At 42.6% G+C, this 23,878-nt stretch overlaps 2 protein-coding genes across 7 annotated transcripts in view; one reads left to right on the forward strand and one right to left on the reverse strand.

Moving 5' to 3' along the window:
• UBAP1 (ubiquitin associated protein 1) overlaps window positions 1–13,822 on the forward strand; it is a 58,490-nt gene extending 44,668 nt beyond the window's left edge. The window contains exons 4-7 of one of the 3 annotated variants that reach the window (XM_079113258.1): window positions 326–1,249; window positions 9,745–9,927; window positions 10,551–10,652; window positions 11,190–12,406. In XM_079113258.1, coding sequence (XP_078969384.1) covers window positions 326–1,249; window positions 9,745–9,927; window positions 10,551–10,652; window positions 11,190–11,330 — 1,350 coding nt within the window. In that variant the 3' untranslated portion in view covers window positions 11,331–12,406. Of the gene's footprint in view, window positions 1–325; window positions 1,250–9,744; window positions 9,928–10,550; window positions 10,653–11,189 lie in introns of all 3 variants that reach the window. The other 2 variants (XM_079113259.1, XM_079113260.1) reach the window with 2 other exon arrangements.
• Window positions 13,823–14,303: 481 nt separating this feature from the next.
• The window catches only part of KIF24 (kinesin family member 24), a 57,148-nt gene continuing 47,573 nt past the window's right edge, over window positions 14,304–23,878 (reverse strand). For all 4 annotated transcript variants that reach the window (XM_079113228.1, XM_079113225.1, XM_079113227.1 and 1 more), the window contains 5 exons: window positions 23,450–23,521; window positions 20,736–20,845; window positions 16,192–18,420; window positions 15,483–15,576; window positions 14,304–14,952 (listed from right to left, as the gene is read on the reverse strand). In XM_079113228.1, the coding sequence (XP_078969354.1) occupies window positions 14,812–14,952; window positions 15,483–15,576; window positions 16,192–18,420; window positions 20,736–20,845; window positions 23,450–23,521 (2,646 nt within the window). In that variant the 3' untranslated portion in view covers window positions 14,304–14,811. The remainder of the gene's footprint in view (window positions 14,953–15,482; window positions 15,577–16,191; window positions 18,421–20,735; window positions 20,846–23,449; window positions 23,522–23,878) is intronic.

A 23,878-nucleotide genomic window follows, 5' to 3' on the forward strand; every position in this document is an offset into this window, starting at 1 on the left:
AAACTCTGTTGGAGCCACAAAAAATTCTAGGGAAAGAAATGGCCTGATGGGAGAGAGGCAAAGGAAGTCGCAAAATTCATTTGGCCTAGTATGTAGGATTAGGGGGTGGTGGGAATCCTTTCTGTTAATTTCTTGTAGTGATTTGGGAGTGTAGTTTGGTTAAGTCATATAAAGACATTGGAAGTCTCTCTTCCTGAGCAAGGATCACCCCACATACTTAAATACTGCTGGCCTATTTACCTTGTGTAGAGTGAGGAAGGAGTGAATTGATGGGGAAAGGGCAGCCCATGGGTTCACATCTTCTTTCTCTGCTGTATCTTTGCAGTATGACTTCTCCTTGGAAAAGAAAACCATTGAGTGGGCTGAAGATATTAAGAAAATCCAAGAAGCCCAACAGGAAGCAGAACGCAAGGCCGAGGAAGCAGAAGCTAAAATGAATTCTAAGAGTGGCCCAGAGGGTGATAGTAAAATGAGTTTCTCCAAAACTCACAGTACAGCCACAATGCCACCTCCTATTAACCCTATCCTCGCCAGCTTACAGCACAACAGCATCCTCACTCCAACTCGGGTCAGCAGTAGTGCCACGAAACAGAAAGTTCTCAGCCCACCCCACACAAAGGCAGATTTCAATCCTGCTGATTTCGAGTGTGAAGAGGACCCATTTGATAATCTGGAGTTGAAAACTATTGATGAGAAGGAAGAGCTGAGAAATATTCTGGTAGGGACCACTGGACCCATTATGGCTCAGTTACTGGACAATAACTTGCCCAGAGGAGGCTCTGGGTCTGTGTTACAGGATGAGGAGGTCTTGGCATCCTTGGAGCGGGCAACCCTAGATTTCAAGCCTCTTCATAAACCCAATGGCTTTATAACCTTACCACAGTTGGGCAACTGTGAAAAGATGTCGCTGTCTTCCAAAGTGTCCCTGCCCCCTATCCCTGCAGTAAGCAATATCAAATCTCTGTCCTTCCCGAAACTTGACTCTGATGACAGCAATCAGAAGACAGTCAAGCTGGCAAGCACTTTCCATAGCACATCCTGCCTCCGCAGTGGCATGTTCCGGAATTCCCTAAAGCCTTCCACCCAAAGCAGTGCCAGTGAGCTCAATGGGGACCATACTCTTGGGCTTTCAGCTTTGAACTTGGACAGTGGCACAGAGGTGCCAACCCTGACATCCTCCCAGATGCCTTCCCTGTCTGTCTTGTCTGTGTGCACAGAAGAATCATCACCTCCAAATACAGGTCCCACAGTAAGTCTTTTAAATCCCATGCCTCTACTAGGTTCCAGCTCCAAAGATTTCTAAATTCTGTCTAGCAATTGCCTTCCTCATATTCTTTTTAAGGCTTAGGGCAAGATGTGGTATGGCAGATTGATTGGTTATATAACTTCATGTAAAATTCTGTTTTTTTTTCTGAGGACCAGGATTATGAGTTTTGAACCTCAAGCATTTTAGACAAGTAGCTATACTACCACTGAATTCCACTCCCAGCCTGAACTTGGTTAATGTTCACTAGTTCCTCCATGCATCTTTGGGTCTTTTCCTTCACAAAGATAAGGTATGATGTGGATCTTGCAAATGGTATTTTCCTGTCTGATCACTTAGTTTTTGTGTGTGTTGTCATGTCTTGTAAAAATTTTTTAATGGCTTGTCTTATATTTTTTAACTTCATTTTATTACTGTTCTCTTCCTTCTTTATCTTCCTCCTCTTTTTCCTCTTCTTTCTTACATAGTTCTTTTTATCATAGTTTGGCTAACTTGAGGTTACATTCTTTCATATTGGGTTCCTTAGTAACCAGCAGATAGTTTGTATTCAAGTTGAAGCACAAGGTGGAAATTTTTGAAAGGTCTTTCAAAAAGTATGAAGACTTTAATCATGTAATTCTTTTCTTCTTTCTATTAAGAATTGTGCAGTTTTCATCAAAGGAAGGGAGGAAGGAGCTTGGAATGGATTGATTTAAAAAAATTGTAACTTGTATTATCTTGAAGAAAATCAAATCTGATTTTGCCACACAAAAACATTGTAGATGCAGTGAGGTTCCTTTATTGTTACAAAGTATAGGTTTACCTCTTGATATAGTTGTTTAAACAGCACAGAACACACTATTGCGTTCTAGAATAGAAATCATAGAAGTCAAAGAACTTTACTATATTAGCTCATAGATTTTTTTTTTTTTTTAAAATGACAGCACCTCAAGATACTATTTAGAGCCAGAAAGGAGCCTATAATTGTATTGGTGTGATGTCTGTCAGATATCATAACAGTCGTGCTATTAGTAAAAAGATGAAACTTTGGTTTGCTTTACAAGTGCAAGTTTCCAGCAATAGCATTCATGCTATATGATCATCTGTTTGAGTGCTTTCATTGTCATAGAACTCTCTGCTGCTTATAAACTTCCTGGACTCTGACCCAGATAAACATGATAGACTGCAGAATATCAATATTAATATCCTTGGAGTGGACTTCATCCTAATTCCTCCTAGTCATTGTTGGGCTCTGGTCAGCACTATACTTCTTTTCATGATTTATTGTATGCTTTAGACAGGATTATAAGTACCCTGGAAAAGATAAGGGATCCTCAGCCAATACTTCCCATCCCATTTAAAGATAGATTAAACATTTAGAGATCAAAGCCAGTGAAATAACAGCAAAGCTCTTTCTTAAACCAGAACACTTTTTACATTCTTTGATTAACTTGATTGTTCTGGCCCATTTTTCTCTAGGTGGGAAGGGACCTGCTTCTTGCTGCTTTGAATGTACAGATATAAACAGAGCTGGAGTTCTTTTAAAGAAGTCATGATCCTATCCCTGGGGAGCAGAGCTTGATTCTCATCCTGGCCCTCTTAGTGTGCAACCTGGAGCCCCCAGTGAGAACCTTTCCTAGTGAGAGAAGCACTAGTGAGAGAATAGTGCCTATCGGAGGGGTGGTAATGGTCATCTGGGCTATGTACATTCTTCATGTACTAATCCTGGGGAAGTGTTAGTGGAATTGAGTTCTTGTTAACTATTTTAGGTGCGGTATTTCAGTTTCATTTTTCAGATTTTGATTTTAGAAGTTGAGAAACTCATAGGCTCATCTTGAGAGGAACAAGTGCCCCAGCCCATCATATACTGGGGATTGAACCTAGGGCCACACATGTGCTAGGCAAGTGCTTTACCACAAATATATCCCTAGCCCCACAAATATTTTCTTCCACTGTGTCTTTTCATTTTGTATATTAAAATTTTTGTTTTGAGACAGCATCTTGCTAAGTTGCCCAACCTGGCTTTGAACTGTGATCCTTCTTAAACTTCCAGATTACAGGGTGTGCGCCACTGTGCCCAGCTGAGAGGAACAATCTTGAAATTTGCCCTTCTTCGGAATCTAACCTAGAACTGCCTGATTTTGATAGTGTCTCTTCCTACTGCCTCTCAGCCCTTCAGAGGCTTTGCTCTGCTTTTGAGTTAGGCTAATTCTGCTACTGGGTTCTGCTTTCCCAGGTATGGATACATTCCTTAAACTTTCAGTTATTTCAGGAGAATATTTCTGTCTTTCCTATATACTTCTAAATTCTGAATTTACTATTGAAGAGTAGCACTAATTTGCCTTTAAATTTGTGTTTAAAATTCTTTTTTTTTTTTTTTTTTCCGGGCTGGAGATTGAACCCAGGGCCTTGTGCTTGCAAGGCCCAACTGAGATATCTCCCCAGCCCTAATATTCTTTGTGACATATAGACTCCCTTAGCTTTTAGGTAGTCATATCCCATTTATCATTTGTATTTTGCCATTACTTTAATATAGAATCTTTTTCTTTTTTTAAACAAATTTATTTTTATTAATGTAATACAAACACAGTTTGTGAATTGAAGTAGCTTTTAAAAGGCTTATATTGTTGGGTGTGGTGGCATGCATCTGTATTCTAAGTACTTGGGAGTTCAAGACAGGAAGATCACTTCAGCCTAGGAGTTCCAGACCAGCCTGGGCAACGTTGCAAGATCTCCCAATAAAACAAACACAGACAAAAGAAAGCCTCAAACCCAAAAGGCTTTTATTGAAGAATAGCAGATCTAAAAAAAAAAAAAAAAAAAAAAGAATAGCAGATCTGTACCTCACCCTGTTCTTCAGTTTTGCTTCCCAAGGTATTTTGAACTCATTGAGCTATTTCTTTTTCTTTCTTTCTCCCTCCCTCCCTCTCTCCCCCTCTCCCTTCCTTCCTTCAGATGGGATCTCACTATATTGCCCAGGCTGGTCTCTACTCCTAGGTTCAAGTGATCTTCCTGCTTCTACCTCCATAATAGCTAGAACTATCAGCACACACACACCATTGCATCCAGCTCTTTGCTGAACTATTTCTCCTGGGATTTATCTTTATATTTCTAAATAGAATGCTATATTGCCATTTCTAAAGATAGAAGGTCTTATTCTTCCTGTTACAGTAGTTGAGGGTCTAACTCTATTCACTTCTTCCCTTATCCTCCGCTGTATTCTCATACAAAATTTGGGTAAATATGTATTACTGAGGGCATGGTGGTTCATGTTGGCAATCCCAATGACTTGGGAGACTGAGGCAAGAGAGTGTAAGATCAAGACCAGCCTCAGCAATTTATTGAGACCCTATTTCAAGGTGAAAAGTAAAAAGGATTGGGGTAAAGTACCCAAAGGTTCAGTTCCCCAGCACTAAAAACAAATAAACAAGGTATTACTGAGTTCAGAGGTATAATTACTTTTTCCTTTTTCTCAAACCCCTTACCAAAATTCAGGTTTTTTGTACCTTTTTTTTTTTTTTAAATTTAACTCCCCACTGCCCTTGAGGAATTCAGGGATTCCTGCATGCCAGGCAAGCGCTTTACCACTGAACTACATCCACACAGACCTTTTTATTTTATTTTATTTTATTTTTTATTTTATTTTAATTTGATACAGGGTCTTGCTAAGTTGTCTAGTCTGGCCTTGAATCTGGAGTTCTTCTGCCTCAACCTTCTGGGTAACTGGAATTATAGGAGTGTACCACTGCACCTGGATTATCTTAACTGTGTCGTCGTCCCCCCCCCCCCCCCCCCCCCCCGCATACCAGTGATTGAACCCAGGAGTGCTTAACCACTAAGCCACATGCCCAGCCCTTTTTTATTTTGAAACAGGGTCTCAGTAAGTTGCTTAGGGCCTCACCAAATTGCTGAGGCTGGCTTTGAACTTGAGATCCTCCTGCCCTAACCTCCTGAGCCACTGAAATTACAGGTATATGCTACTGTACCCTGATAGTTTGACTTTTTACTTGGAAGTATAAAAGCTCCACTGATTTCTAGCATTTCAGTGCTATTTTGAGGTCTGTTTTGTTCTTCTCTACCTGTACCTTTGGAAGCTTTGGGAATTTTTTCCTTCATTTCTGGAGATCTGAAATTTACCAATGATGTGCTTGTTTATTCATTGTTCTGGACCCTCTCTTCCATAGTGAGTTTTTAAATTCTGGAAATTTTTTTCCCTTGGTATTTCTTTGTTATTTGTGTTTTCTTTTTTTCTAGAATTCCTAAAAGCTAGATGTTTGTATCTCGACTGAGGTTCTCATTTTCTGTCCTTTTCTGTTTTCTTTCTCTTTGTGTTTTATGTTCTGGATGTAGCCTCGTCCTTTTTTTTTTTTTTTAAATCTTGTGCTTGGGATTAAATCCAGGGCCGTAGGATACGAGATAAGTACTGTACCACTGAGTTGCAACCTCAGCCCTGTCCTTGACTATCTTATAAAATCTTTTTGTTTTAAAACCTTCATCATGTTTTAAATTCCCATGTCTATTTCCTCTTATGTTTTGGTGTCATTCATGTTGATTGCTATGACCTTCTGTTGATGTTTAAAAGTAAGGAGGCACTTTAAAAAAAAAAAAAAAAAGATGTGTGTTGGGGACATGCTCCTGATTTTTAAAGCTTCACTAGAGAAAGAGCTTTAAGGGGAATGTCCCAAAATGTCAACTTGTGAGTCTTTGGAATTAGTTTCTCCAGAGAATTCTTCTTGAGGGCTAAAGAAGGTGGCTGATGTAGACTTCTAGTTAGTCCTCATTCTGCTCTACACTGTGCATGGTGTCCTTATTATCTTTTTGTCTCTGGTTCATATTTTCTAAGAAATAAACTTCCTGCCTCCTGCAGAGAGTGAGGCAGATGGGATGGAGGTGGTTTTGCCCTGAGGGTTTTACCGCTCTGATCAAGAACCTTTGACTTATCCAATAGTACCTGGTACTTTCAAAGTCCGAGTCCTGTTAGAGCTCGTGAGTACTGAGGGACACTAAACTGACTCTCCTCTTTCCTACTGGTTTACTTCATACTTCCTTGTACCATCCCTTCATGAGCTTTCCACATTTTAAGATTTCACTGAAACTTATTATCCATTGCTTTTCCTTTATATCTTTGACCTTAAAGGTAAATGCAATTTTAATTATTTTATTACTATTTTAGTTTCCTCCCTTGAAATTCTATTCAGCTTCCATTTATTCTGTAACTGTTGTTAGGGCTAGTAAGTGCGAAGTCCAAAGCCAGGCCCTGGGAATTTGAACATGTGTGTGACATGGTTAACTAATCTCTAGGAACTTATATTAATGTACTATGCACCAGTAGTGTGACCAGAATGCTATAGGAACACAGGTTGGAATGTACCGGTAGTGTGTGGGGTTACAAGGAGGTATTTGGGAAGATTTGGCAGAAGAACCTTCTTGATTGAGGTAGGACCTGAAGGCTGCAGGGTTATAAAAAGGACTACCACCTTTGAAGCCTAGTAGCCAGACTTTTAGAGAAACCTTTTTTTTTTTTAATGTACAAAGGATTGAAACCAGGAGCATTCAACCACTGAGCCACATCCCAAGCCCTTTTTATTTTGAGTTGGGGCTCACACACTCACTGAGTTGCTTAGGGGCTTCAATAAATTGCTGTAGCTGGCTTTGGACTTGAGATCTTCCTGTCTCAGCCTCCCGAGTCTCTGGGTTTACAAGTGTGTGCCACCACACCTAGCCTTTGAGAAGCTTTGAAACACTAATATTCATATCCTCCTAATAGCTGGCTTTCTCTCAAACACTAATGTTTGGAAATGTATCTAAATCTCATTTTTTCTAGTTTTTTTTTTTTTTAAACATTTTAGTCAAGGAATATGAAAATGCCATTTTATACTGGAGTCAGCCCTTGCCCCCTCCAAGAACTAACTTTTTATCTTTTTACTGAAAAAATGACAAAAGTCTGCCGTGAATACAATAATGGTATTTAGTGTTATATCTGGGACTCAGTGGTAGAGTGTGTTGTTTAGCATGCACAAGGCCCTAGCTTTGATCCCCAGCAACACACACACACACACACACACACACAGTTGTATCCACATTAATTATAAGAGCATTATATATATTTGAAATAGTGCCCTGGATTTAAATAGGTTTGGCAAATGACCCCAGAACCTAAGTACTTACTGTATTATAATTTTAATGAGGGATCCTTTTAAACATTGTCCATTTGGAGTCTGCTATATTAGTCCAGCGCCCACTTGGATAAAACATTTATGTGAAGGACACATTTGTTCTGTTGGTCCCTGTTCCAGGAAAGTATCATTAATCCTAACATTTGAAATTCCATGCAGCTTTAAAAAATATATAACTATAATCATAGAGCAGTATGTACAGTCACACCCCCCTTTCCTTGACCACCCTTCTATTTTTTTTTTTTTTTCACTCAGTGCTTTTTAAGTTTCTTTTTTGGGGTGGGGGGTTGGAAGGGTGATACTGGGGATTGAATCCAAGGCCTGGCACATGCTAAGCATGTGTTCTACCACTGAGCTACACCTCCCAGCCCCATTAACTCTCATTTTAAATGACTACCTAGTACTTGTATGGCTGTTCATTATTTATTTACCTAATACCCTATGTTGGATATTTAAGTTGCCCCTAATACTTAGTAAAATGATGCTGTGATAAATATTCTTATACATACATTATTGGTTTGTTTTTATTATTTTCCGAATCAAAGAATATGAACATTTCTCAGGCTTTAGTAACGTGCCAGATTTTATCTGGAGTACTAAATAGCATTTCTGCGAGCAAGGTATGTGAGAGTACCATACATATTTTAAAATAAGATACAAATCTTTCAAAAAGTGTAACATGTAATTTTTTAGAAGCCTTGAGGCCTTCAGGAGACTTTTTGAAAAAGTTAGGTATTTGAAAAATAGTCCTGAATCCTGACTGGGCCCCTCTTGTGAGAGATGGCATTGTTCTTTGGATTTTCTTTTCTTTTTTTTTTTTTTTTTTTAACTGGGAATTGAATCCAGGGATGCTTTAACTGCTGAGCTACATCTCCAGTCTTTTTAAATTTTTTAAATTTTTGAGACAGGATCCTACTAAGTTGCTTAGGACCTCACTAAGTTACTGAGGTTGACCTTGAACTTGGAATCCTCTTGTGCAGCCTCCTGATTACAGGCATGTGCTATTGGTATTTTTTTTCCCAGTTTTTTTTTTTTTTTTTTTAAGATGTTGATGGACTTTTATTTTATTCATTTATTTACATGCAGTGCTACGAATTGAACCCAGTGCCTCACACATGCTAGGCAAGTGCTCTACCACTGAGCCACAACCCCAGCCCCTGCTATTGGCATTCTTGAGCCCAACTAAAGGCTGTCCCTGAAGACACACAGATTGGCTAGATTGGCATGATACCATGCCCATGCCATGTCTTGACTCCTGTAACCTATCGATCACCCTGTGATTAGGCTACTAAGTGTTGTGGGTGAGGTGGGTAAGTGGAAACAGACTGGGCTTGAAGGCTGTAGTCTTCCTGGCTTTCCCTAGCAGAGTTTAAGAACATCTGGTTATAGCAATATAATTTTGGACTTATTTCTAGACAAAGAACTCTCTACTGTCTCACCCTTTTCTAAAAAGAAAATAAAATTACAAAACATTTAGAGATCTTGTCTCAGCCTCCCGCGTCTCTGGGTTTACAAGTGTGTGCCACCACACCTGGCCTTTGAGGAGCTTTGAAACACTAATATTTCTTTCATTCTTGGGATGGGTTCTTTGTCCTGGGAGTGAGCTGTCTTTGTGCCCTGGACTTCATTAACAGAGGTGGTAGGAGGATCTACACTAAGGAGCCTGTATACCAATCAGATGTCTGGGACAGGATCCTGGAGTGCACATTCCTGTTCTTGGGGTCCTGACAGGTAGGCTAATACTCCCTCTGTCCTGCTCTGTAGGACAGCAGCTGTAGTAGGAAATGAACACACTAAAAATTCTCAGGCTCTGAGAATTCCCTCAAAATTCTGAGGCTCTGAACTGGCCATGCATGGGAACAGGACTTGCAGCCTCTGCCCAAACCAGTGGAACAGGGTCAGCTCCAGAAGTGGGAGTGTTTGGAGTAAGTGATGTCTTCAGGACATTGAGTTACAGTGGCCTAGGAGAGCCCTGGAGAGGATTTGTTGCAGCTAGCTTGGACATCAGTCCTGTGAGTAGTTTTAGGACTTTATTCGTCTCAAACCCATTGGGACATGGAAGGGCATATGGCTGTTTGTTGTGCTTTCTCATTCTATAAGGTGGGACGAGAGCAGCCACAGTTGCAGGTGTCTTCCTAGCTTTTCTCTCCCTTGGCTGGTACCCTCATCTCTTTTCAGGATGTCTGGTACTTTGTTCAAGTTGACTGCTCAACCTGGGGCTTGATTAGTGTCAGAAATGGAAAACTTTTGGATTAGGCCACCTCATTGGTATGTCTTCTGGAGCCCAGATTGTCTTTCTTGATCCTCTTGTTTCTCTACCACCAGGTCACCCCTCCAAATTTCTCAGTGTCACAAGTGCCCAACATGCCCAGCTGTCCCCAGGCCTATTCTGAACTGCAAACACTGTCTCCCAGTGAGCGGCAGTGTGTGGAGACAGTGGTTAACATGGGCTACTCATATGAGCATGTCCTGAGAGCCATGAAGAAGAAAGGAGAGAATATCGAGCAGGTGAGTAGTTGGTCTGCAGAAGAGTGGGTAGTGAACCAAGAGAGCATTTGACCCCTAGAACTGGGTAGTACCTCTGTCATAGAGCCTCTCAGGCTTGTAGCATCCACTTCTTCTCCTGTGGGTTTGTGGGGACTGACAGAGTGCTATATAAGGGCAGCCACCTGTTTCAACAGCAGTACTTCTTGGGGTCTGCTCTGAGGCCTAGGCTGAGGGAAAACCTTGGGAGTGGTGAAGCTGTTGGACTCTTATCCGGTTACCCCCCTTTTGAGGGGTAAAACTAGGTTGTTCTAAACAAGGTACTGGAGTCCTACACCTTTGAGATATTTTGTGACTTGGACTGGTTCTTAGAGAACTCTCCCGTCCAGGTATGGAGTTGACATTCTGGGAGATGTGTCAGTTTTGGCAGCATCTCCTTTGGAAAATGGCTACTCATGTTTATAAGGGCATGTCTGCCTATTCAGAAAGGAGCTGTATTGGACACAATTCAAGGCACAAATCAAGTTCTGTTTAGGATCTGATGGCTCGGGTGTGGCAGGGAGCATACTTCACACTAGCTAGTTTAAGACTCTTGGGAAACACAGAGGCATGGCAGTAGGGTGTTCAACTCTTGTTTCTTTTCTTAGATTCTCGACTATCTCTTTGCACATGGACAGCTTTGTGAGAAGGGCTTCGACCCTCTTTTAGTGGAAGAGGCTCTGGAAATGCACCAGTGTTCAGAAGAAAAGGTGGGAACCTTTATGCTTCATGAGAACCTTCTGGAAAGGAGGGACAAAATAGTCTGTCCTGTTTTTTGCCCCTGACCCACAGTCCCCTTTCCTTGCCACAGTGACTACAGACAGAAGCAGTGAGGCAGAATCTCCCAAGTACCTAGACTTGGGTTGAAGACTATCCAGAATTCCAGGGAAGAGAAGATTGATTTGGGCTAAAAGCCAACCTTTTTGATGACTTGGCCATTGTTAGTCTGATTACTTGGTCCTTAGAGAGAGCAGCTATGGATGGGGGCAGTGAGATCCAGACAGAGGTCAGCAAAAATGAGTTGGGACTGGGCCTGGCTCCTGACGGATGATGGGCTATGGCATCAAATATGCCTGCCGTGGCTTCTTCCACAGCCCACCTCTGTTGGCTAGGAAACCTCATAGAGGCTCATGAAGCAACAGTTAAAGGAGGCAGATGCCTTCCTGACAAGTATTCCTGTGTACACACTAAGCTGTTTTGTGTGGCTGGACCCTTTTATTTAATTTGTATTCTCTTCTGTCCCTTAGATGATGGAGTTCCTTCAGTTAATGAGCAAATTTAAGGAAATGGGCTTTGAACTGAAAGATATTAAGGAAGTTTTGCTATTACACAACAATGACCAGGACAATGCTTTGGAAGACCTCATGGCTCGGGCTGGAGCCAGCTGAGACCAGGCCCTGTCCAGGCCCTGCCACGGAACCACCACCCCCCAGAGGCCCTGCAGAGCCCACATATGGGGAAGAAGGGGCACACTTCTGGATTTTCTTTTGGGGGGTTAGAAGATCAGGTGTGGAGACTGTGCTTGCCAGTCTCTGTGAGCCTAGGCCCTGAGCTGGGGAGAAAGTGGGGAAGATTTGGGCATATGAATGCCCCAGACTTGTCCTGGCTCCTTCATATTAAATGTATTTGTATTTGAGAAGTGTCCTTCCCACTTTTGGCCCTCCAGAGAGACTACCTTGGTCTTTCTGGGGTCTCATCCTCAGTAGAAACCTGGTCTAGCTGCCAACAGGAGTGGGGAGAAAGGGGAGGGCTAGACTTAGTGCTGCTTTGGGGTTAGATACTTCTCCCACTACCTGCACTGGTGGGTTGAATTCTAATCCAAGTTGAGTACAAGAAGGTTCTTCCAGGGTTTTGTTCTTTCTCCCGTTTAACAAAGTCTTTTAGTGTTACACTGGTTCTGTAATGTCTCTGAGGTGCAAAGAAAGCACTTTTCCCCATGGGGCCCAGTTTGCCTCTTCTGCCAGGCAGTCATCATGCTTCTCTGTCCAGCCCATTTCTTTCAGCTTGGTTTGGAGCACAATCCTCTGCTGCCCAAGGTGTCAGAGCCCCTGCTCTAGGAAACCTATTGTCAGTTTGAGTAATCATTGGCCCCTTCCCAGCACACTGAATGGGTTGAGAAAACAGGCCACAACTCAGTGGCCTAGCACTAACCTTCCCCTGTTCTCCTTGAACAACCTCTTCCCTCTAGCCCTTCTTTAGGATGACACATGAATAACACCTAGGTTTAGAAATCACTCTTTGGTTTCTTTTGTATTATGTTGTACATCATTAAAGATCTAAATACAAAGGATATACAGTCTTGATGAATCTAAAATAATTTGCTAACTATTTTGATTCTTCAGAGAGAACTAATAATAAAAATCTAAAAGGTATCCTGCTGTGTTAACCTCTTTATTGCCAAGAACTGTTGTACTGAGAAGAGTGGATGGTGGATGAGTGATAGGGATTTCCTGGGGCTGGAAAAGGGCTCAACATGCCTTCCTGGTAGACTGTGGAGGTAGGGATAGGCTGGGTCTTCAGGGAAGTCCCTCAGGAAATAAGTCCTTTTTTCCTGTGAGCAGCACCCGGCATTTATATGCTTTGTGCCACTGGCAGGACTCACTTTAAGTGCTTCCCAGCTCTCAGTGATGTTCTTGTATCTGACAGAATTCATCCCTAATATTTTTTGCCTTTATACTTGATACTGCCCCACTAAGTCTCTGGAGATCTTGGCTGGGAGTCAGTGTTTTTAGTAATCATGTGAGGGGCTTCAGAGCCTTATGCTGGAAGCAGGATGCCCTCTGGTGGTCTGATCAAGCCCTGCCTGAGGCTGACAAAGGATGCCTGCTACAGTCTTTGCTATTTAGCTCTTCTCTTGGTCTTTTAAGTCCTCTTAAAACCTCAAAGTTACCCTTTACCAGGGATTGTTCATATGGTAATGGGCTTCAAGGCCAGGGCTGTGGCATGAATCTGTTTTATCCAGTGTGGCCTCTAGAAGTGATGGGCAACTGGCGGCTACTTTATTTTCCTTGCCTTGAGCTTCTTCCTGCTAAAAAGATAACACAAGAAGAACTCTGTTGAAAGGGTGTGTGTGTGCGTGTGTGTGTGATACCTCAGACTTAACTATACAGCTCTCAGTGCCAAGATACTAAACATAGGCTCTTGGCTACGAATGGTCAACAAATATATGGAAAAAAAATGTTCATTTCTAGCCATTAGAGAAATGCAAATTAAAACTACATTGAGATTCCATCTCATTCCAGTCAGAATGGCAATTCAAGAATACAAGTCATGATAACTGTTAATGAGGATGTGGATAAAATGGTACATTCATTGCCGGTGGGTCTGTAAATTGGTGCAACCACTCTGGAAAGCAGTATGGCGATTTCTCAGAAAATTTGGAATGGAACCACCATTTGATCCAGTTATCCCACTCCTTGATAAATGCCCAAAGGACTTAAAATCAGCATAATTCAGTGACTCAGCCACATCAGTGTTTATAGCTGCACAATTCACAATACCCAAGCTATGGAACCAACCTAGGCGCCCTTCAATAGATGAACGGATAAAGAAAACATTTTATATACACACACACACACACACACACACACACACACACACACACACACACACACAAATGGAATATTGCTCAGCCATAAAAAAGATTTTGACCTTTGCCAGTAAATGGATGGAACTGGAGACTATCATGCTAAGTGAAATAAGCCAATCCCAAAAGCCAGAGGTTGAATGTTCTGATTCAAGGATGCTAACAACATGGGGGTTGGGGGGGGGGGGGCAGATAGAAGTTCAGTGGATTAGACAAAGAGGAATGAAGGGAAGGGAGAGGGGATGTGAAAGTAGAATGAATGGTACATAACTTTCCTATGTTCACATATGAATACATAACCAGTGAAACTCCACATCATGTACAACTGTAAAAATGGGATCCTAATTAGAATAAGTTATACTCCATGTATATATAATGTCAAAATACACATCATGTGTATCTAAAAATTTTAAAACAAAACAAGTCCTTAAGAGTGACCAGCTGGCCAGCATGTCCTGGAAGATGGTAAGCCTAGGAGATGGGTGCCTGAGATCTTTCAGCTCTTCAATTTTCCTATGAGACGAGTGGGGAATCACAGCTAGGCACCCAGGAACTGCCACTGAAACAAAAGGGTTACCACAGGTAGGACCAGGGAGGTGTCAAACACCTAAGCATAAGGTTGAAATGGGGACAGAAAATGCAATGACATGGGTACCCTCTTCTGCTTCAGAACTGGAGTGCTGGAAGAAAGGGTAACTAAACACAAAGCCTGCCCCACATCTACTGTTAAACACATCATCAAATCAAGGTTTATTCATTTTACATTTTCAAAAGTAAATTTCCAAACCAATCTCCAAAGGCCAATGGGGCAGAGCTTACCCTACTGCTGCCCTGCTAGCACCTATGTTTTTGGTTTTTTTGTTGTTGTTCTTTCCTTTGAAGACCAAAAGGCACAGAATTCAGCTAATAAACATTCTCCCTGGACTCAGCATGTTGTCTTCCTTAACTCATGACCTCTGACCTCCAGGTTACCACTAACCACCCAACTCTCTGATACTCAAACTTAGGAACACCTATAGAATTTTTAGACCCATGTGTTCCCACAGATGTGGGTCATTAAGCAAATGCTCTTGGTACCCAAAAGAAAAGGGAGGAGCATTAAGTTCTTCAGCCTGATTCTGAGGGAACTGGGCCCCATCTAAGGTCATGTGAGGCTAGGACAGGTGGGACCAGCAAGTGGTTTCTGGTATGTGCAGGGAGGATGCAGCAGAGGCCTCCACCAGTCCCTAAAAGCCCAACACAGGCTCCTACACCACCTCTACTATTTGGTATAAGATTTTTCTCTAGGACACTGCTGTTCTCTCAGGGGTTGCAGCTGGCCTGTGGTAGGTGAGGTATAGCTGCAGCTGGCTCCTCAGACTCTGGATGCACTTGGATTTCAGAGCCATGATTTCATCCAGCTGGGTCACAAAATCTTCAAAATCCTGAAAAGGGAACACAGGACAAGTGGAGCTTTCTTGGTTCTCTACAAGATCATTTCCAGTCCCTATTCCTGCACGAACTCAGAACTCGGGTCCAACTCCAGCTGGAACACCTGTAGGAGACCTGCTATGGCACCAGATGGGGCTTACTTCTCTGCATTTGAGACACTTCATAGGTAGAGGGGTATTTTGTAGAGCAGAAGGGTACTGAGGTAGAAGTACCTCTGGTCTGTATGTATGTTGTAGGCAGCAGGCTTGTCACTGTTCAGTCATAAGGGTTCCAAAAAGCCACTAGGAAGGCAGAATGACTAAGGACAGAGGCTGGAAACTTTTAGTCTATTAGTAGGAAATGTAGCAACATCTCCCACCAGTGCCCAGGCCCTCTCGAGTAGTCTCAGAGAAATGGCAAGAGGAGGCACAAGGCTTGATGGTGGTTAGTGTGTGGCAGCAGACCCCTACCCACAAGTACCACATCAAACTAGCCACAGGCTAATTGCCCAACAGCCCCTGATTGTCTAACCAAGGCTACTTACATGAGAAGACAGTTGGCTTATCAGGGTCTCTTCCTTGAAGCCCAGCTTTGCCATTTCATCCAGTTGTTCTTGGTGTGCACGGATGACCACCTGCCTGGGAACACCAGAGAGGAAACTGTGATCTTCCTGGCCTCCCATTTTCTCAGGGCAGCTTTCTGAAATTTACCCTCACTTCCAAGCTGGGAACTGCCTCTTGCCTAAAATTGTCAAGGCTTTGACCTGGGCCAGCTCCCCACCCCTCCCATCTCCCCTGTTATTTTCTCAGGACTAGTCAAGGTATTAAGGAGACCAACAAAATAACAGGAGAGATGGGCTTCTCAAGCTGTCCTTGCCACGTCAGCTATAGTTAGGGGCAGGGCTGGGTGCTGCTTCTCCACAGGAGCTGCCCATTTCCCATGGCTTCCCTGAGAGACTCAAGGCTATGACCACTGCAGCTGGCATACTTGGTACAAGTCTGTTTTCATTTCTACTTCCTATGGAAGGTTCAAGACCAGAGCATGAGGTTGGAGACAGAAGCTGAAGGATCTGCATTTTGTCACACTCTAATGATGGCTAGAGACCACAGAGCAGCCTCCAGAAATCAAAGTGGAGGCAAGCTCCTCACCGTGCATCTCTGCATGGCCTTAGCTTTTTCCATGACAAACCATTAGGTGGGGCAGGAGTAAACGTGCCAAAGAAGCTCAAGTTTTAGGCAGAAAGACCAACTTACTGTGCTTGCTCCAGGGTGGGCTGACTGAATGTCCCTGTGGTCTCAGGAGGGCAGGTAGGGACCAGAGGAGAATCTGGCGATGCTAAGCACCTTGAGATTGGCCTGCATTTGAGCCACGTAATGTCCTCTTTGTAGCAGGGCACCTTGATGGAGTTGGTAGACAAACCAAGCTCCTGCCAACTAAGCCCTGTAGGATGTTTTCTCTCCTGGGTCCAGGGCTGATCAGCCACATCACTGCTTCCTATTCGTGGAGTAAGTACAAGTCCAGAATGGGGTACCCCAATATGTATGGGGGAGAAGGACTTTCCTGGGAAACCCCAGGAACCATCCAGCTGTGTCTCCTCGGCATCAGTATCACACTGCTTGCCACCCACATGTTTCTGGGAGAAGAGTACAGGCTCTCTACTCTGGCATGTCTCTCCCAGGTCTGCCTCCCTGTTGGGCAGCTTGTCAGGAGGGTGCTGACGGATGGGCGATGGGGACAGGGCCGGAAGACCACTATCAGGCTTATTGTCAGGGGGAGATGAGGAGAGCCACAGGTGCCCAGTGGTTGAAGACACTGGCAAGGCTGCCTCTCGATCATTGGATGATGCCATGTAGCCCTCAGCTGGTCCCCCTGTGCTCTCTGCCACTAGACTATGCACAGTACCCTGGGCCAGTTGTTTCAAAGGAGAAGGGTTGTTATCATCTGGGGTCTCTAGTAGGGACACAGTGAGGGGAGCCATTAGTCTAGGAGATTCACAGCATGTGCCTAATTGCCCTCCAGAGACTTCTTGTAAAGGAGTACTATTTTTGACCATTCTGGTCATCTGAGTTGGGCTGTCTTCACTGACTTCTTTCAGTGGTATGGTGACTGTGTCTCTTAGGTCTGGGGATCCAGAAACTGCAATGTGGGATGGTGAGAAAGAGAAATCATCTTCCAGGGATGGCAAGCTGTCCTCAGCCTGCCCGGGAACCTTACTTCTGAATGTATCCTGTCTTACGTCTAAGGCTAGGTCTCCACCATTTTTCTCACTGTACACAAAATCTACCTGTGAGCAGGAAGGCTTCTCTGCTGGGTTGTCTCTAAAAGGCCCCGAGGAGGTGGAGTTCTCTCTGTTCCGGTCCAAGTGTACCTTATTTGGGCTTTGGCTACGGTTGAGCGCTGCTCTTCTGTGGCTTATGGGGTCCTCGGAGTACACCCAGCTCTCAGTTTGACCCTTTTCTTCACCATCTATCCTGGAACTAAAAAGCAGGCTCTGCTGCCTTTCTGCTACCTGCTCCTCAGGACCTTGACCTCCCTTCTGATGCAGGAAGAATGAGCCTTCACTTTTCTCCAGGATGTTCCTTTGATTTGTGGTTCTCTGACTGGACACATGTGAAAAAGAATCGTCACTGAAATCACTGTCATCAAGGTCCTCAGCCTGGGCTCCATCCTGACTCCCAGAGAAAGAATGGAATGGGGGAGGGGTCTCATTCTGGAGCTGACCCTCTGGGGGCCTGTATTGGTATAAAAACTTTTCCAGTGGTTGGTATTTTAACTTCTGTTGGAGGAGAGGTGGCTGCTGGAACTGCTGGTGATAAAAACGCAAATGTTCCTCCCTCTCTTTCTGATGTGGAGGGATGTTTGTCCAAGCTTCAGAGGCAGGCCTGGAGGGCATGCTCACCTTACCATCCTGACTGCCCTCTACTAAGAGATGGCTGTTGCCAAAGGAGAGCTCAACGCGTGACACAAGCTGCTTCTGTACTGGCTGCACTGTCTGCACCTTCTTGCACTTGGCGGGCAGCTTTCCATGCCCTGGGCCTTCTGGGCCTGGTATTCTGCTTCCCCACTCAAGGATGGTCTTGTTGCCCATTTGATTTTTCTCAGAGCACAATGGAATTGACTCTTCTGCCCTTTTTTTGACCATATGTCCAGACCGCATGGTTCCTTTGACAGGGCTTGTCTGCATGAGCCACTCCTGGGGCGGACTCCCTCTGGAGCCACCCCTTTTACCAGGGACTTTTGGTATAGAAACAAAAGGGATGTTAGAGGTATGGCTGGCCAGAGGATGGGTCTTCCCCCTTGTGGAACCAGGTCCCACTGTGACTGACTGCTGAAGCCCCAGCTTGACTTTTTTTGGAGAACACTTGTCCCCTGGCAGGGCCACAGGGGAGTTCTGAATTCGTTTTGGGGAGGAGTTTTCAGATGTCCGATTTCGACTGGTAGCTAAAGTGCAGCACTTAATACCTTTCTTTAGTTCTTTGACCCTGTGAATAATAACACATTTAATGTTAAATGTATATTCTTGTATATTCTATAATTCCTTTTCTATAGTTTTCAGGGAAAACACAAAATAAGAAAATAATTGTAAGGATTGGTAGTTTTTTTTTTTTTTTTTTTTTTTGATCTGGGAGAGAATAAGAGGAAAAGGGTACATTTGGTACATTTGATTTTAGCATGAGATACCCCTCTGTACTTTGATAAAAAAAAAAAAAAAAATCTTCTCTGAGGATATAAGCATATACCCAACATTTCATGATTAGAAGAATTTTGGAAATTGACACAGCCCCATGTAAGGAACAAGCCAGGGATGCAAGTCTCAGAACTACACTGTTCACACAGGGCCCATGCTGTGCTTCTTGAAGATTGGCCAAATCAGGAGTTCATATGCACCACTCAGTTGCAGTTCCATAGAGCTCTATTTTTCTGAAAATTACCACCTTGCAGGCTCCTCTGGGAAAATGAGTTCCCTCAAATCAGTTAGGCATTTCAGAAGTCAAAACCTCAAAAAATAAGCAGGACTGTGCAAATTCCATTAAGGGAAAAATTACTGTCTATTCCAAGGTTTCCCAACTATTAGTACTACTGACATTTTGCACTAGTTAATTCTTTATTGTAGGGTGCTGCCCTGTGTATTGTAGGTTGTTAAGCAGCATCCTTGGTCTCTACCTATTAGATGCCAGTAGCATCTTTCCAGTTATGACAATCAAAAACGTCTCACCCAACCATGTGCAGCAGCACAAGCCTGTACTCTGGAGGCTGAGACAGGAGGATTGCAAGTTAAACATCAGCCTCAGCAACTCAGTGAGGCCCTGTCTTAAAATAGAAAATATAAGGATTGGGGATGTAACTCAGTAGTTAACATCCCTGGGTTCAATTCCAGCACCAAAATAAAGAAAAAAGAAAAAAAGTTTTACCCACTATAAGAGACACAAGTGACCACAGGCTAGAGAGGGGAGGGATGCTAACAGATACGAAAGTCATCCAGAAAGAGTCCTGATCAGTCAGGTGTGGTGGCAAATGCCTATAATCCCAGTGACTCAGGAGGCTGAGGCAAGAAAATGCATGTTTAAGAAAAAACTTTTTTGGGGGTGTGGGGGATACTGGGAATTAAACCCAGAGGTGCTTTAAATCCAGAGCTACATCCTCGGCCTGCCCCTCTATTTATATTTATATTAAGACAGAGTCTCACTAAGTTGTTTAGGGGTCTAAGTTGCTGAGAGTGGCTTCAAACTTGTAATCCTCCTGCCTCAGCCTCCTGAGTCTCTGGGATTATTGTGCCTGGCAATAATTGCAAGTTTGAGGTCAGTCACTTTTTTAAAAATAAAAAGGACAGAGAGCTCCTGGATTCAATCCCCAGTACTCAAAGATGGGCGGTGGGGAGAGGTACTAGCTCTGCCACCAACTTCCAATAAGCTCTTGAAAAGTTCCTGTCCTTCTCTGGGTCTCAGTTTATATAGGTCCAGGTTATTCCCTTCTGGACCTCCATGGCTCCAAGTGATTCTGCCTTGACAAGTAATGTGTATTTTTCCATGTGCGAGTGGTACTGGGGATTGAATCCAGGAGTGCTTTATCACTGAGCTACATCCCCAGTCCTTATTTTTCATTTCAAGACAGGGTCTCACTATGTTGCCCAGACTGGTCTCAAACTTGTTATCCTCCTGTCTCAATTTCCTGAAATGCCAGGATTACAGATGTGTGCCACCATGCCTGGAAGTAACACATATTCTACCTCTTACAATTAGGGCTGAGGCCAGCAGGAAAAAAAGCTCACTGAGTCAGGCAGGCATAGTGGCACACACCTGTAATCCTAGCAACAAGGGAGGCTAAGGCAGGAGGATCACAAGTCCAAAGCTAGCCTAGGAAACACAGTGAGGTTCTGAGCAACTTAAGTAAGACCCTATCTCAAAACAAAAAATAAAAAGGGCTGGGGATGTAGCTCAGTGGTAAAGTACCCCTGGGTTAATCCCCAATGCCAACAAAACAAAACAAAACAAAACAAAACAAAAACAAATAAAAAACCAAAAAAACTCATTGAACTGACCAACTCAGATTAATATTTCACTTTCCAGTAGCCACTGTAAAGACACTGATAGAGTCAACTCCCCAAGTAAGAGGATCTATCATCTTCCTCTGTCATAAATGTAAAAGCAGGGCCTAGCAGGTCACATTCTTCAAATTACTAGTTTCTCCAAGAAGAGGGTTGGAGAACACAAAGTGAGATTCCTATGTGGGAGACATGTGCACTAATACCACCCCCCCACACACACACATGCATGCACTCTTTCTCTCTCTCTCTTACCTGTCAGCATAGCGTAAAGTATTTAGAGTATGTTCAGTGGCCACATGGCTTGGTGAGATGTTAGCAATCATGCAAGTTTTGGCATTGCCAATGAAAGAGTCCTTCAGAACCTGTCCAAACCAGAAGGTGGGTCAATGAATGAAGTCTACTAACAAAAGGTATATTGACTACTTGTGTGCAGGACACCGAGGCAAAAAAGGTGACTCGCAAAAGAAGAAATAAAATGATCGATAAACACAGAAAAAGGACTCATCTCACCCCTAAGATATACAAATGAGCCATTTAAAATGTTATGTATTTTTACCATTAAAATTAAAAAAAGACCAATGAATACCCTGTCCTGGTGCGGGTCCAGGTAAATGGGCACTCTACTATTCTGCCATATGCCACATACCATGACCTGGCACAAGCTTTCCAGAGGGCAGTCCAGCAATATGAAACAAAAGGTAAAGAGCATGTACATTATTGGTTTGGTAGTCACACATCAAGGTTTTTATACTGAGGGACTTCTCTGTTGACCAAAAAAAGTATACATAGGCTATTCATTACAACATTACTTATAATAACAATTCTAAAGCAACCCTAGGAGTAAATAAGTAGGAAACAAACTAAATAATTACAAATTGAATACAACTATTACAAATGATTATGTATATCTGTACTTAGGCACATAAAAAATACTTAAAATGTAAATCTTTTTTTTTTTTCTTTTCCTTTTTTTTTGGCAGTACTAGAGATGAAACCACAACCTCACACATGCTATCAAGGGTTCTATCACTGAGCTATACACCCAGGTCTTTTTATATTTATCTTGAAGCAAAGTCTTGTTAAGTTGCCTAGGCTGGTCTTGTTCTTGCAATCCTCCTGCCTCAGCCTCCTAAGTAGTTATAATTAAAGGCATGCGTCACATAAACCTAAATCTTTGAGTAACAAAGCATCTATGCTTATAATTAGATCAACATATGCAGTTAAGGGCATAGAAATGTTTACTAAAGTTGGGCATGGTGGTGCACACCTATAATCCCAGTGACTTGGGAGACTGAGGTAGGAGGATTACAAGTTCAAAGTCAGCTTCTGCAACTTAGTGAACGCCTGAACAGCTAAGCAAGATCCTGTCTCAAAATAAAAAATAAAAAAGGTTGGGGATGTTGCTCAGTGGTTAGGCACCCCTGGGTTCAATCCCTGGTACCAAAAAAAAGGGGGGAAAAAAAAAAAAAGAAATGTTACTAAAATGTAGCTGTGGTTACCATTGGGGGTGGGATTTTAAGGTTACTTTTACCTTCTTTGTACTTGTATGTATTGTTTAAAGTATTATTTGAAGGGTTTCCTGGGTCTCTGGTAGAAATTATATTTAAGACACAATCAAATTCACAGAACACCAATTCTGACTAGCATGAAGTTGTGTTATTATAGATTCTGTCCCATGTTCTAGGGTGCTGTAGCATACCAAGATCCTCTCCTACTTGTCTGTCTCCAATGTGTACTATACAGGGTGCTGAAAGCAATCAGGGAAGACAACTATCTTCACAAATGTTTGTACCTAGGCAGATCTGTCCCTATGGAGCTCTTCTGCAGTTATTATGGATGCCAATTTAAGATCCAAACATTTCCGTGACAGAAAAATAAACAAGAAAAAAATTACCAATATTTCCTCCACTTGGAATAAGAATAATCACAATTAATGCTTGTAGTAGTTTGTTTTGTTTTTCTTTGTTTTGTTTTGTTTTGTTTTTGTTTTGAGACAGGGTTTTGCTATATTGTTGTTATTCCTGGGCTCAATAGGTCCTTCTGCCTTAGCCTCTTGAGTAGCTAGGATGACAGACAAATGCTGCCATGCCCAGCTGTCATTTTTTTCTTATTGCCTATTTCTATAAAACTATAAAAACACCAAATGGTCAAATCATACATACCCTCATAACATGAAAAGCTACAGTTCCATCTTTACCCCCATTGTTATTCTCCAGATAATCCAATGCTGTGCTTCTGCATTTTTTAAAACTTTTTTTTCCCCTGTGTGACTACACATATAGTAGAAAAATGCTTTAAGATCACGTGGGCAATCAGATTATTATAGTGTTCCACAGTTTGCTTTTTAACATCATAATAGATCTTGGTTATCTATCTTATCAGTACATGTAGAAAATCTCATTTTTAAAACCATAGCTATGATTTATTTATTTTTTTGTACTATAAACACTGGCTTAAGTCTTACAGTCAAGAAATTACCAAGTACAGCTTACACCACCCTCTTTAAGGGCTCAGAGGCTCCACTAAATTAATGTTTTCTTTTCTTTTGTTAGTTTATTTAATGATGAGGTCTCACTATATTGCCCAGGCTAACCTCTAATTCATGAGCTCAAGCAGTCTTCCTGCCTCAGCTTCCCAAGTAGCTGAACTATAGGCATATTGTCACCACACTGAGCAACAATGTTTCTTTACACTGAAAATAAACAAAAAGGTGGTAACCAGAGGGGCACAGCTGCTTTCCTAACGCCCCAGCTGCCCTGTGCTGAAGATATCTCAGCACACGGTCTGCCCTCACTAGAGGACTAGTAGGTTTGAATGTTCCTGGAAGGAATGTGACACTTCTCTTCTCCCCACTATGTCTAACTTTGTGCCTTGCTGGCAGTGGATGCTCTTCTGAATGAACAAAGGAATGGATGAAGGAACAATGAATGGACCAGAAAAAAATCGAGGTTCACATTTAACTGTACCTGAGTTAATTTGCTTTGCCTGAAGGGAGTATGGGTATGTTCCTGGTCCAGTGCCCGGATACATTCCTTCAGCTGCAAAGTAGAATAATGAGCACTGTCAAATATCACAAAACGAGTGAGAGATGATTATTTTTCTTAAATAAAAACCATTTATGCAATTCTCCAAAGGGAAGTCAAAATGCTGTGTAATTTTTTGTTCAACAAAACCAAGTGAGACTGGAAACCACCACCCTGGGCTGCCTAGCTAGGTGCCTTTCAATATATATAGAGAAGCTGTGACAACCTTGCTCATACATGCATACTTACAGGTATAGATTGAAGTGCAGATTTGTAAATAAATTGTCTGAGTAAGGCAGGAGACATTCAGAGAAAGTCAGAGGTGGCATGGCAGTGAGAAACAGGGCTAACTCCTATTTTCAAAGAGCAGGG

Source organism: Sciurus vulgaris (genome assembly GCF_902686455.1).
Source record: "Sciurus vulgaris genome assembly, chromosome: 15".
Lineage (NCBI taxonomy): Eukaryota > Metazoa > Chordata > Mammalia > Rodentia > Sciuridae > Sciurus > Sciurus vulgaris.